A 14,851-nucleotide genomic window follows, 5' to 3' on the forward strand; every position below is an offset into this window, starting at 1 on the left:
TTCAATATGTTGCCTGTTTTGCTTTGGCATTTTCAGCTTTTGTCTCTCAAGCTTACTGCTGGTCTTTGAGAAATATCCAAACTAGCTCAGGCTCTTATGTTTTATACTGGATGTAGCATTCCTGAGCCCTATGTTTGGTTCTTGGCTCGTGTTCTGCCTTTTTTGATTATAGTTTTCTGCAGAGCTGGGAGATCATTTGGGGCACATTGGTTCACTGTTACTGCTACAAGTATTTGAAGTGTCAGTTCAAACAATCTGCTTATACTTTTTTAAATACAGCTTTCTTTTACATATTATTTATATTAGGAAATGGTCTGGGATCAAATGTCATAATCCAAGGACAATGAAATCACAGAACCAGGGCACTCTAGTGCCAAAGATTGAGATCTGATGGGACTGAGATCAGAAAGTGGAGCAGACAGAGGACTTTGCCAGCAACAAGAGCAAGGCAAGGGTCATCAGTGGGCTGCAGTTGGAGCGGTCCAGACTACATGGTTTGGGATCTTGAAGGAGGAATATGTGAAAGTGAAGCAGCTCCAGGCAGGTGATCAGGAAGGAAAAATGCACGAATCCATCAGAATATCTTATTTCTGGTACTCATTACTTCTGTATAAATTTTCAAGGCATTGTGAACTACTTGGCTGTTAGATTCTGCTTCTTCCCTAAGCAGAGGTGTTCAGTTTCTTGGTTTTGTGTGTCAGTTTCTGTCTGCAGTCATTAATAAAAATCAGTAAAAAAAGATCAACATCTGAAAAATAGCCTGTCTCCGAGGTTACAGACCATACTTACCTTTGTCCTTGTCCTTCAGTTGTTACTAATGACCATTATTAGAGAAGACATACTGGGCCAATGCATATTTATGTCAGTTCTTGAATTTAGACTACAGTCAGGAGGAGGGAAAACCTCTTTCAATTTATGCAGAAATCCTGCTGTAGGAACAGGATTTTTACTGATTTTCAGCATAGTGAGTACTTGGGTTAGATTTGAGAGTTTCTGCACTGAGCATGGGCAGTTTCATTCTTCTGGATCAAAGTGAAGCAGTTGAAAATCTTCCTGGCTGTACCTGCTTGTGCTGTCTGGTTTGGTGGTGGAAGCTGCCTTCCTTTCCTCTTAGCTGTTCAAAGTTGGCTTTTTTGCTATATCAGAGGTCTAAGCTAAGCTGATTGACTTTGTACTGAAGTGGTTGATGGATGCTCACATGTAGAAACATCAACCTGAAATTGTTGCAGAGTAATCTCTAGCAACAAAGCTGTGGCAAGGAGTCAGGTCTGGACACGCTCAGCCATAGGCAAAGTGAATGCACATTGTGTATCTCCTTGAGAAATAATACATCTAATTCTATGTACGTTGTGGTTTTTGTTTTGCAATAGTCATCTGTCTGCATGTGGTAATACAAGGGATATGTAAGCACTTCAAAGTTATGCTTGTTTGCTTCTTCCCTGTCCCTCTTTGGTGCTGGAGTCATTTAATCTCTTCCGTTTTTCACCACTGTTGATAGTATCTGAATTTAGTGCTGAAAAGCTATTGCTACAGGTGATTCTTTTTGAGTTGTAAGATTTAGAATTTGACCTATGCTGCCTGTAAAACAAGAACTGACTTCCTTTAAAGAAAATCACAAAAAATTGTAACTATGAAACAATAATTGTAACAGGTTCCTCACAAGCTGATTTTTTTTTCGCAGTTCCTTTTGGCTGTAGATTCTTCTAGGTCAAGAAACTGGGCCCACATTTGTATTTGATTTCACTACCCTTTACAACATAATACAGTTCCGCAAGTTCCCCTGCTTACTGACACAGCTGTGTGACCTGCCATGTTCCACCATAGCACTGCACATTTAAGAGTTGGATAAGCCCAGTCAGGGCTTTGCCTTTGAACTGCCTCACCTTATTTCTCTGCATAAGTCACTCTTTACTACAGATGTTTTCTTTTGGTGTGGCATCCAGCTTCTTCATTAACTTATGTGATACTTCATTCAGTATGTACTTTTAAGTTTCTGAGTTGCCAGCAAAATCAGGATTTCATCAGGGCATATGCTGTATGGTGATTTCATGAAAAAATCAGTGGATAGTTCTGTTTCTGGAAGAGCATCTTCTGGCATTATAAGGCACAGTTTCAGTCCCCAGCCTGGGCTGGCCAGTTCTTGCATATAAACGATCTTCAGAAATGGTGCTGACCTTTCTGTGTACATCAGTATTGAGTATTTACTGGGCAGACCAGTTGTTCAGTAGAAGCTTTCTAGGCAAGAAATGACATCCTACTATTTACAGACACTGTTTCAGGGCTTGTCTTTTTGGTGACTAATGCACTACTTCTGATTTATACTTAGGATGTAGTTCAGAAAAAGGAGCAATTTTGTTTGTCGCACTTGGACTGCTATTCCCAGTTTGACTGTTGTAGTCATAATGTTTGCTTGCTTCTGCAGTATGCCTGGGTGAAAGCGTAATGGTCAGAAAACTGAGGGAGTCAGAAACTCTAAAGTGATACTTCAGACAAGGCAGAGTTTTTAGTTTGGTTGATTATTATTATTATTTTTACCTCTCAGCCTGCAAAACATGTTACATGGAAAAAATGAGGCTTTTTAACGATGGCACTAAGAGACTTGAAAGAAATGCAGTCTTTTAAAAAAAGATTGCTGATTCTACTTACAGTAGTCCGACAGCCCGTGATCGCCTGTACTAAAAAGACAACACAGTGCTGTGTGTGGATAGGAACTGTTATCTAATTTACAAGGTAAATCCATTTAGCTGCTTTCTTCTTTCTGCCTCAGAAATTAACTTCTTTTCTTGCCTCTGAGTTGCTGCGTGTTATGAGTCTTCTGGCTTGTTATGAGTCTTCTGCCTTGTCTACTTCCATCAAAATTGCAGTTGCTTCTTTTCATTCCTTTCTTTTATAATTAGTATATTATATAATTTATATATTATGTAGTATATAGTATGTTATATAATTTATGCACAGTTTGAAGTGTCTGACATGCTAGAATTTATGAAGGAAAACCAAGTATTTGGAACAGAATATGCTTGGAGTTGAAATGAATCTGTATCATCATCAAGAGCAGAGATTGACATGCTTGAAATTTCATTACTTTTCAGTATATTTTATTTCTGTGAAAATGCAGCTATTTATTATTTGTAGTATACTTTTATGGTTACTTTTTATTTTTAAAATTTCTTTCCTTGATGATAGAGAAGCAAATCTTGCAAAAAGTAGCCTTTTGAGCCAGGCACCAACTACTCATGATATTTCTTAATATCATTTTGCAGACGTTTCTGAGCCTGCAAACTTCACTTTAAAGCAATATATTGAATAGGTGTAGAGCTGGGTAATTTGCAAATATGTTTTTTTTTCTGTCCTGAGCTATTAGAGTATTCTGTGGAATTAAAAAAACTAACAGGTAAAACAAATAAATAAGAATCAATTTTAATATGTACTTTATTTTATGTTGGTTATTTTTTTCACCACTGGAGAAGCATCTGAACAGGATATGCAGGAGGTTTTCAGTGTTGCTGCCAAAATTGCCTCTGACTGGTGTTGTAAGCAGTGGGAAATCTTCAGACATCTTGAGTGAAACAAATATTGCTGCCCTCTTAGCTATGCAGGGTGACATGTGGATTTTAACTTGACTTTCAAGGACTTACATACTTGGATTTTGAAAGTGGTGTTTACTTTATGTCTAGTTTAAGAAAGTTTTTCTGTTGACTTTCCATATCATAGAATCGTAGAATCATAGAATAGTTAGGGTTAGAAAGGACCTTAACATCATCTAGTTTCACTCTCCGATTCTGTCATTGAAAGAGCATATCATAGAATCATAAAATAGTTAGGGTTGGAAAGGACCTTAAGATCATCTAGTTCCAACCACCGTGCCATGGGCAGGGACACCTCACCCTAAACCATATCACCCAAGGCTTCATCCAACATGACCTTGAACACTGCCAGGGATGGAGCATTCACAACCGCCCTGGGCCACCCATTCCAGTGCCTCACCACCCTAACAGTAAAGAATTTCTTCCTTATATTCAATCTAAACCTCTGCTGTTTAACTTTTAATAAAAAGTCTCTTTTTCCTTACTGCATTATGGTAGAAAATTGTCATTTATGTCATACTCTGGTGTCCTTGTTTGGTACAAAATGTGTAATGAACTTTCTTTAAGAAAATACTTTACCACATTAAAAGTTGAATGTTGCCCACATTGTAATCTCAGGAGTGGAGGCAGAATAACATATTTCCTGTTTTTCCCAGCTCTCTGATACTGCCAAGGGAATAATGATCTCCCTGACCTGAGTCAGAGAAGTAAGAGGAAATTATTTGTTGGTGCATTAGATACAAATATCATATGCTTGGTAGAGTTGTATGGCGAAATATTTATCTTCTTTTTGTTTGCCTTGCCAGTCATATGGGTAGATTGTAACATTCCAGTCTATGCCTGTTCCAATGGGAATTTTTGGTGGGAAGAATAAAATTGCTAATATTTATGTTTTTATTATGAGTTCCAGGAAACTTGAAGGATTTTTTTTTTTTTTTAAGTAGGAAAATTAACCTGTGCTGAACAGTTCTAGCTATTCTGCTATTTGTAACTGAGGTTGTTATTTTAAAGTGAACTTTGGGTCCCTGTATGCTATGCTGTACACAACTGTGACTAAAATATGCTTTATTTTTAGCTGGTCACATGATGAGATCCAGAAAAAATTGGGCAAATAGACTTCAACATTTTATAATTTACTAAAAATCTCTGAATTTTTAAAGTTACTCTGTGGTTGTTTATGGAGGCCTGATAATGACTTCCATGCTTTGGAAGTTTAGATTTCTGGGATTTCTGTAAATGTAATCTAAGATTAAATGTTTTTATTACTCAAACCATCTGGGCCTGCCGTTGTTGTAGCTACATTTTTTCTGATGAGATTTTTTAGCAGAGGTAAGAGTTAAGTCTTTGAAATATAACTACTGCTGCTGGCTTCACAGGGGTCTCTGTTGTGGGTGTGTGCAGCTTCAGAGGAAGGAAAAAGAAAAGTCAGTAGCTAGGACAGAGCTTGCCTTTTCATCAGCTGTTTCATGTGGCAGCATTAGAATTTCACCTTCATTGAGCCATAATGATGAAGGCCTAAACACTACAAGGTACTAAGCAGCCTGGCTTTGATGTAAGAATGAATCTAAATCTGTGCTTTACTTTAACTAAATATTTCTATTGAAGTCACTGGATTGAGTCAGAAATACATGTCATGAGAGTCTTAAATCTCAAGTAGATCTCTTGTTGGTGTGTTTGGACTGGCACAAGGTGACTGAAAACTACGGTGAGGAATGGTGAAATAGAATCCCCTGTGAGGAAACATCAGAGGGTAAGTTGGGTGAAGAGTGAAGAAGAGAGGACTTTGGAGATGGAGAATTGAGTAGGGAAAACTGAAAGGAAGAGCCAAAATAGAGACCTGCACTCAAGTGTTTCAAGGGAAGACATTTGAGGAGAGGTTAGTAGGGAGAGGAAGTTCTAGCAGGAAGAAAATAGGAGTGTGGAAGGACAATTAAGTGAAATACTAAAATAGACTAGGAAGTAGCTTTTGTCAACAAGTGGGGAAAAAAGGGAGACTGTTTTACCTTTGTCATATCTACTTTAATAAAGACTGACAAAAAAGAGAATTTTCCTTTTCTGTGAAATAGAATCCCCTGTGAGGAAACATCAGAGGGTAAGTTGGGTGAAGAGTGAAGAAGAGAGGACTTTGGAGATGGAGAATTGAGTAGGGAAAACTGAAAGGAAGAGCCAAAATAGAGACCTGCACTCAAGTGTTTCAAGGGAAGACATTTGAGGAGAGGTTAGTAGGGAGAGGAAGTTCTAGCAGGAAGAAAATAGGAGTGTGGAAGGACAATTAAGTGAAATACTAAAATAGACTAGGAAGTAGCTTTTGTCAACAAGTGGGGAAAAAAGGGAGACTGTTTTACCTTTGTCATATCTACTTTAATAAAGACTGACAAAAAAGAGAATTTTCCTTTTCTGTGAAAAGTGGTGAGAAAAAAGGATTTCTCAAAAATAAGGTAGAGAAGTCGGAGAAAGCCAAAAGCTAGAAAAATATTGTTACCAAGAAAGAAAACAGTTGAGGAAGTAATGATCATGGGGGGAGTGGTAGTGCAAAAGCATTTTATAACAAAGTGAATGACCGTTTATTTGTACTGTTACAATTGATTTTTCTTTGGCTGATTTATGCCTCAAAACAGAATAGAGAGATGAGGTTGGTTAGATGATAGATAGATGCTAGTTTATATGAATGACTTCGGTAACTTGGTTCAGATTCTGGAATTAAATGATTAAAACTTTCTTGGTTGCTGCCTGTTTTATTTAGGCCATTTCTTCCCTGTGTATCCTGATATGTCTCTGGAATGTGTGCCTGTGTCTCAGTGTAAGGCTGTACCCTTTCTTCTACAAAGATGATCTTCCCATGTGTAGAATCGACGTGGGGGAGAACCCACCAGCTTGCTTGAGGAAGTCTTGCTGCAGAAAAGCACAAAAATAATTGTAACAGGACTCTCTTTTAAAAAACAGTGTTTAAACTGCTGATTAGGAATGCTGTTACTGTTCAGTGTTCTGGATGCCTTAAAATATTCCTATCAGGGAAGACTTTTCAGTCCTTTCACAGGGATGCACTTGGAAAGAATCAGGTTCTTTGAGCTTTCCACTTAAATACACACCATAGAATTTGTTAGAATAAGAAAAAAATGCTGAGGTGAATAATTCCTATATCCTTTTAACCTCAGAAATTAATGAGGTTAAGCTTCAATACTTATATATCTCAGTAGTATCATAAAGTAATGAACTTATTTTCTGCTGATTCATCAAGGCATCAGCCCTTATTGACATGGAAGAAGGTAACTGGTTGAAATGCTAAGTCAAAGTGGTAAAACCCCACTCATACCTGTATAGAGATAAATTAATAAACTGATTCTGTAAAATGTTTCAAACCTGGTGCGATTTGGAAACTTGTTCAAGTGCAAAAAGTAGCAAGTATTCTTCCAAATCACTGTGCTTTACAATGTATACTGAGCAGTGGTGAAGGTTTCGTATGCTTGCATCAATTGACTGTGATATTATTTAAAATAAATAACTGCCATTCTTTCTAGTTGGTAAAGAATACAGTGTATATCTTGAATCTAACCAAAATGAATCTAATGAATATGGTGTATATCTTCAATCTAACCGAAATTGCTGACTAGCCAGTAATTTCACTGAAGGGCAAGACTGTGAGTTGTTCAGGAGCTTTTCTCCAGAAAGCTTGTTTGTACGAGGTCAGAAGTGTCTTCTACCACCTTTTACATTGCTTTATAAAATGATGATACACAGAATTAGTTGTATGAGTATCAAAATAAAAAAGGAATGCTAAATAATTTTTACTTTTTAGACCTCTTCAACATCATCTCAGTGTAGAGCCCATAAGCTTGGGCAGGCCAGGCTGGAGTTGGGTAGTGCAATAGATAAAAATGAATCAATAAAAACATTGGACCATGAGCCTGTGAGAAGGCAAGTTTCTGCTGCTGTGCTACAGGCATAAAGGAAATATTCTCTTAAATACCATTTCTGGTTTTTTTAAGTGTTTTGCAAGGGAAGCACCAAGCTGTAGTTCACATTATATTTTATGATTTTCTTCTTTGAACATGTATAAGGAATAAGATAGATCAAGAGTGCAGTTAAACTCAGTTCTATATGCAGCTACAGATGTTTATGCAAATAGTAATTTTTTATTTATGTGTGGGTTTTGGGTTTTTTAATTTTTATTTACAACATGGTTATCATTTTCCCCCATATACAATTCTTTTCCTTTATGACACAGACTGTTTCTGAAAGCACTAATGCTGTGACAAGCAGAGGAGGAAATAATGGGACGTGTGATGCAAGGGTATTTTGCTTTCTGAAGATTGGTCAACTTTTTTTCTTCGGAAATACATGTATACTTTTATGAAGCTATGAAAATGAAAGTCAGTAAACATGTTGGTCTTCTGGGCATTTGTATGTTGACTCAAGAGAAGTCCTGGCTGAGTTATAAATCCTTGAAAATGATGACCCATTAGGAGACTTAACTCAAATTTTATTCAGTGGAGGGGTTACTGAAAGTATCATCTGTGATTGTACAGGAATAGTGACTCTGTATGTGAATGTGTGTATAATGTCATTTGCATTTTAAATGTGTCTAGGAGCATCTCAGGGGCATCTTGTTTTCTTCCATTTAAAAAATCTGAATAGCACCTGCAATTAAGGGAGAAAACTGAGCCCTGGAAGCTAGGTAGGACTTCCATCTATTGATCTGTGTAAATCCGGCTTAGGCTGTCAGGGGAGAAGCAGTCAGCTGCTGAGCTGCTTTGTCACTGACATAAGCTGAGAGAGGGGATTTTTTGTGTGTCTATACTGTTTATACACCAGTCTATAGACCTGCTGGCTGGTTGAATTTTAAGAAGTGCGGAGGTTTAAAGACTTGTCCCCTGAGGGATGCTCCTGCCAGTTGGGAAGCGAGCTGAGGCTGCTCTGCAGAAGTTGTGTGCACGTGTGCTGGCTGGGGAAGGGACAGGGAAATGTGGTCATGCAGCTCAGCCCGCAAAACACTGCAAAACATACCCGTAATTTTCAGGTTGTTTAGTCAAAATATTGAACTAATACATTTGGGTTTTATTTTGTTTTTATTTTCTTTCTCTTGTGTGATAATTTATTCCAAGAGAATACAATGGGGAAACATAAATGAATACATTTCCATACCAAATTCTGAATCAGTGCTAAGCTCACTGGGCAGCAATTAAAATCCTCAGTAGCAAGGAGAAAATGACTTCTTGTAGTGTGAGAATAGGTGGAGATGTGGAAGGAGAATTTAAGTAGAGTATAAAATACTCTTTATTTGGAATGGGAAAATCAAGCTTTGTGAGCCTGAAGTGGGGGACAATTTGGACATGCTTAGGCAATTTCTGAGTTAAAAGTTCTGATTAGTGTGTTCTGCTTGCTTTCTTTTGTCAGAAGCTTTTATTACTACTACCAGCACCCTGTATGCTTGTTTTCTGCCACAGAAATTAAAATGTTTACCTGCCCTCTTTGTATTTTGTCCTTTACCCTTCTGCAGTGGCAATTCACAGCAGTCAAAATGATGCTTGAGGAGGTTCTTTTGGATATATTATATGTACTACTGTTGTTCATAATTAATAACCTTTCCCAAAAAATTACATGTGGCTTTCATGCCCTTCTTTATCTGTGCTGACAAAGTAAAAGTTGCAAAGATTTCTTGAACTCCCTTGTATGACTTACAAATCCTAGAAAAGTTGACTTTTCCCTTTTGTACTACACAGTTATTTACTGGGGCACATCATATACCTTTTAAATGTTGCAACAAACACATGCTTATTGCACTCACAAGCAGCTTTTTCCTGAGCTACTTGTCCCTTGCTGATTAACTTGCATGGGTTCTTCATGTTTTACACTATCCACTGAGCCAGGCAAATGTTTGAAGTAAATAGTCATTGTGGTGTGTAGGAATTTAAATACATAATTTTCCCTAATGAGAGTTGACTGTTCAACATGCAGTAAATGGAGAGCTCAGACTGGAGAGTACTAACATCTTAGATCAAGTTCTTAAATCCCCTTGTACAGCTCTGGAAATTTACAATCAATATGCATCTTTCTGAAAGCACACACCTTGAGGAATAACTCGTATATATGGCAGTATATTTCTTTAGTCTGCTACAGAAGGGGAATTATGTAGCTTTGACCAGCTACATTGATGTTGACTAGCTGTTTTTAGCTGAAGCACTTCAAAGAGGGTTTGTTTTCCCAGCTGGGAGCACAGAAATACAAGTTGTATTTTTTTCTGGGATCTTGCAAAGTTGTTGTTTAGTATTTGCTGCTAAGAACTGATCTGGTAATCAACTTCTTTTTTTTTAGATAAAGAAAAATGTTGACTGGTATGAGAGCATTTTTCTATTATAATTAACACATTTTATTTGCCACTAAACAGCTTCTGAAATAAAATTCTGCAAGAAAGAGTAACATTATCCTTTCGTATTATGATACAAATGTAGATCTGGTGGATTTCCCTCTTTCCCTTTATTAATAGCAAGGCTTGCTTGTGAAACCCAAAGGGTTAATCATATAAATTTCTCCTTTGGACCGGCACACGATTTCTATCATTTTCAACATTTGACTATGGAACATGTATAGAGTTGTTATACCTCTCTAATTCATTCTGCTGCCAACTTCATTCCCTTTTCTCTGCCTGCATTTTAATTGAAACAACATTTGTATTTTTGAGCCAGGATCTGTCAGAAGTCCCTGTGGCTAGTCTGTGGTACAAGTAGCAGCAGACGTGGCTTACCCATATGGTGTGGTGCTTCTTGTAAAATCCATATGGCCTTGTTGAAGGGAATCCCAGCAGGGATGTGAAGGGTGTTAATACCCTTCAGGCCAGGCCTTTCCCTCCTGGGGCTTCTATGGCATTGTCTTTGCAATCTGCCAAAGCACAAACTTAATTCCTTTTTAATAATCAATTATTTCAGTCCAGGAACGTGTGCAATCGTATTTTGCAATCATATATTCCTTGAACTTATTATTTGTTATGAGTATTTTTGTATATTTTTTTAAAGCAAGCTGTAGTTTCTAGCAACTGCCCTAAAAGCCTTTCAAAAGCCTTTTCAAAAAGCCTAACTTTCTTTCTTTAACTTGTGTTTACAGGAAGTGCTGAACAGCATTCCAAAGTTCTGCTTTCCTTTCGACATTGAAAGGTATGTGTTACAGTTAGCATTTAGTTAAAAATATACCATAGAAATTGATATTTAGTATAATTGCAAGGGAAGATGTAAAGAAAAGGAAAACATATTGTACCCCCTGAACTTGCACCTGCAGATGCATGTTGTTTGTTGTTCAAGGAAGTCTGAAATCACTAGTAAGAAATATCACAGCAAAATGCAACCTTTACAGAATTTTGAGGATATCTCTTTTAAGGTAGAACTATGTTCTAGCTCCCAGTTTTGTCCATTATAATTGTGAACACTATCTGTGTTAATATAAGCATATAACTTACTTTCCTTCAAACAGTAAGCATCTTAAAAAAAGTTAAAATTACAATGCACCAGGATATAAAACCTCATTGAGCAGTACCACAAACATGTTGTTTGAGTTCAAAGGAATGAAGACTTTAATTGGATGGAAGTAACTGAATATACAATTCATTTTTCTCGAAGAATCAAGACTATTATTTATAATTAATTAGCTTTTACCTTTCTGCTATCAGTTATAATGTGGCTTCTGTGTAATCCTGTCAGTCATTTAAATTGTTCATATAAAACATTTTTATTAATAAAATATTTATTTAGGCTTGTCAAAATGAGTAATGGAAGTGAAGTTAATAAATTGTGCTCAGTTTGAAAAGCTCATGTTGTCTAAATAAGCAAAGATTGAATTAGAAGCTTAATTTGCATAATCAATGGAAGATACAACCAAGTAGTGTGCAGGCTGAGGTGGTTTCAGAACAACACTGGCATCAGTTGTAGGTGGATACTCAAAAGATGAAAAGGATCTGTTGGATGCAAGAAGCTGCTGTAAGTGGAGTAAAGGATAGTGTCTGTATAGAGGAAAGAAGAGACGCTTAGCAGAAAAACACTGTCAGAATATATCTTCATAAACACAACTTCCCTGAACTAAAGTAGGTCCGCTTGGTCTTTTATAGTTGGATTTAATTAAGTAATTTGGATTTTGAACTGGTTTAAGTTCACTGTCCTATAAGCTGTTTTAATGACCCATCTTAATATGGTTGTCAGTGTTAGCTTTAAAGCATTAAAGTCTTTAATGTGCTTAAGATATATACTGAATTTTGTTTAAAATTGGATGAAGATGAATAATGGAAATAAAATTTGAGGGTTACAGAAAAAGGTGAGGCTATGTTACTGCCATCCAGTGGCAAGAAGATAACCAGTGGCAGCAAATACTTTTAAATAACTCATCTTGCAGTACTTATTTTTGTTGAACCATTCAGAAGACAGTTGCTTGTATGAGATGGATAAGCTTAATCAATAAACTGTGGGAATATGTGAATTTATAGCATAGCTAGGTTTGTGTTTTAGCTGGATATCTGAAAGGGAAAAATTAAAAAGAAAGAAAAAGTAAAGAAAAAGTTATGGGATGTTTGTTATTTGTTGTCCCATTTGTTATCCCATACCCCTCTCCCCAGACATGCTTTTGACTCGGCCTCAAACTTAACTGTAAAGCAGTGCTCCCAAAGGTGCAAAATTTCTACATATTTCATAAAAATTGGCAGTCAGACGGAAGGAGGTGAGGTCCTTGGAAGCTGAGATATACTGATGAGGGCAACAAAATCTGTTGTATTTGGTCTGGCCAGCTAACCGCTCAGGCAGTAACTACTGTGGCATCTTTAAAATCAGTCAGGGCACTCACAGCTTCTTGTGTAACTGGGAACTGGGTTCTAGGGGATTTGTGGGAGAACCAAAGGCAATGTGGGATCATGAGAGTCTAAAAGTGCAGACAAGGAGGAGGAGCAGAGCTGTTGTGGGCCAGGTATGCTGGAAGTTCATTCAAGAAAGGAGACAACTGTTTACTAGCACACTATTTGTGTGAATGACTTACTGGGTGTGTGGTGTGTTTGCTAGTTATTACTCAGTTCAAGCATGTTCTATATTGTAGAGATACATTGCCACTTTATAAGGAGAAAAAGCAGTTGTCTTCTGTGTTAACAGTTTTTTGTTTTGTTTAGAAATTTGGATTGATAATGGAAAAGATTGAGAAGAACACCGCTAAAGCTCCTTTTATACTGCTTTTTTGTTTGTTTTTTTTCAAAGTATGATTAAGATGTGACAGACATTTTAGTTTTTGTATACCCATAAATGTGCTTTTCCCTTGTCTGATGATGGACCTTGATCATGATAGACCATACACCTGATACCTCCAAGTACGTTACAAGCAGTTTCAATGAATCAAGAAAGCTTTGATTGAAGTGAAACACAAACTATCTATTTCATTGGTTGAGCATATTGTACTCTAGAGAGCATAGTTTCTCAACCTGTTTTTACGTGAACTGTACATAATAGAAACTGCTTCAAGCAGTATCCGATCCTGATAAGAGTTAGAAATTACAGTGCAAAAGTGGTAACTTCCACTGATGCAGCTAAGATACCTAGAATAAAAAATGTGACTCTGTTTCTTAGATTGCTTCTGGGTTCCTAGTATAGGAAGAGCTGTAGGGAATGGAGTGTCTTTTCTGTTAACTAGCTAAATAAAACTCAGTGAAGTAGGAAATCTATATTCTTCAAATTATGGAGATAGGAAAGTTAAAGCATGGTTAAAGCAGAGTGGTAGATCATTATCACCTGTTTTCTTCCAAATTACCTGTATTAATTAGTGAAGGAAATGCGAGCATGTATTTGATTTTGTTTTATTCACTATACTACAGTGATTGTAGACAGAGATCCAGATTTAGTTCTCAGTATTTGGTGCTGCTTACATAATCTCACCAGCCATGCTTACTTTGTCTCTTATGCAAATGTTGTAATTAACTGTACACTACTTGTTAAAATGATCAAAATTGGGTTCTGTGAAAGGTGATTAAAAATCTAGAAGTAACTCCCATTAGATTTTAACTGAAAGTCAAGCCAGAGAAGGTACAATAGTGTAATGTTTTGACCATGACTTAAACTTTTATCTTTTCATATATGTATATATGTATATATTTATGAAAAACAAGCACATAATTTCATTACTTCTGGTTATGGCTTTTTATTTTGAAGGGGCTAAAGAATTAGTTGCACCATAGAAGTTCTTGAGCCTTTGCTTCAAGAGCCTATAAGTTTTTTTGTGAATAAATTAGTTTAGGCCTAATAAAGGCAAAATCAAATAACATTTTAACAGTTTGCTTGTAGATATTTACGAATAAGTTCCCTTTCTTTGCCACAGAATTAATCTCTCTGTTACTTTTCTTATGGAATTGGAGTTAACATTTGAGAACCTAGAGATTTTAATTTCCTTTTAATGTTTGCTAAATTAATATTACTACCTCAGAAGAAGCGCTTTGTCCTCTCTTTTTCTTTGAATCCTTCATGTAAATTCTGCATGGTTTTCTTCACTTTTTCTTTGTCCAGAGGTCTTCAGTTTTTTTACTCTTGACCCAAAAGTGGGTTGTAAGTTTGTAGAGAGCCCACACCTCATGTCTGCATCTGTCAATTCTTTAGCTGGGTGATGACTAGTGAGAATGCATTTTCTCCTCTTGTTCCTTCTGGACGCATTTCAATTTCAGTCCAAGGTTGCACTATATCACTGCTCAATTTGATCTGTGTTTTGAATCTCATATGTCTCTGCCATAAATACTTCCCTTCCTCTGTCTTTTCCCTTTAAGGATGCATTTCTTTGGCAGCATGTGTAGCACATGTGCCATTTGAGCTAAGACTTTGGAAACTGCCTTTAGGATCAGCATGGAGACAATGATACGTACCTCATTAATTTCCTCTATGGCTCTCACTCCATCACAGGAAAGTGTTATATTCTGGAGTGTAAGAAGTGGTGCTGCTTCTGCAGATTACGCATTAGCAGTAGAATATTGCTCAATTTAACTGTGCGTATTATTTAACTCATAATCTGTTATGGTCAGTGAGTGATGATGGCAGGAATGACATCACTTTCACTCCTGTTCCTAGCTGATACTGTTTTGTTGATTGTTTCTGGTGAAGGTCTGTGTTTAGAAGCAGCTATGATGAAGGCAAGTGCAAATTAGTGGCTGTGGATATCAGTGGATTTGTAGATTCAATATACTTCGATCATTCCAGTCAGTTTGCAAAATGTGTTGCAAACTCGAAAATGCCACAGCAGTGTTACACAACTGAGTTTTTTCCATCCTT

The 14,851-nt window shown here is 36.9% G+C and overlaps 1 protein-coding gene across 1 annotated transcript in view; it reads left to right on the plus strand.

Annotated features, from left to right (window-relative positions):
- Positions 1-14,851, plus strand: part of DENND1B (DENN domain containing 1B) — a 154,421-nt gene that overhangs the window by 51,221 nt on the left and 88,349 nt on the right. The window contains exon 4 of the mRNA XM_031054765.2: positions 10,683-10,732. Within this exon, the coding sequence (XP_030910625.1) occupies positions 10,683-10,732 (50 nt within the window). The remainder of the gene's footprint in view (positions 1-10,682; positions 10,733-14,851) is intronic.

Source organism: Melopsittacus undulatus, chromosome 6 (genome assembly GCF_012275295.1).
Source record: "Melopsittacus undulatus isolate bMelUnd1 chromosome 6, bMelUnd1.mat.Z, whole genome shotgun sequence".
Lineage (NCBI taxonomy): Eukaryota > Metazoa > Chordata > Aves > Psittaciformes > Psittaculidae > Melopsittacus > Melopsittacus undulatus.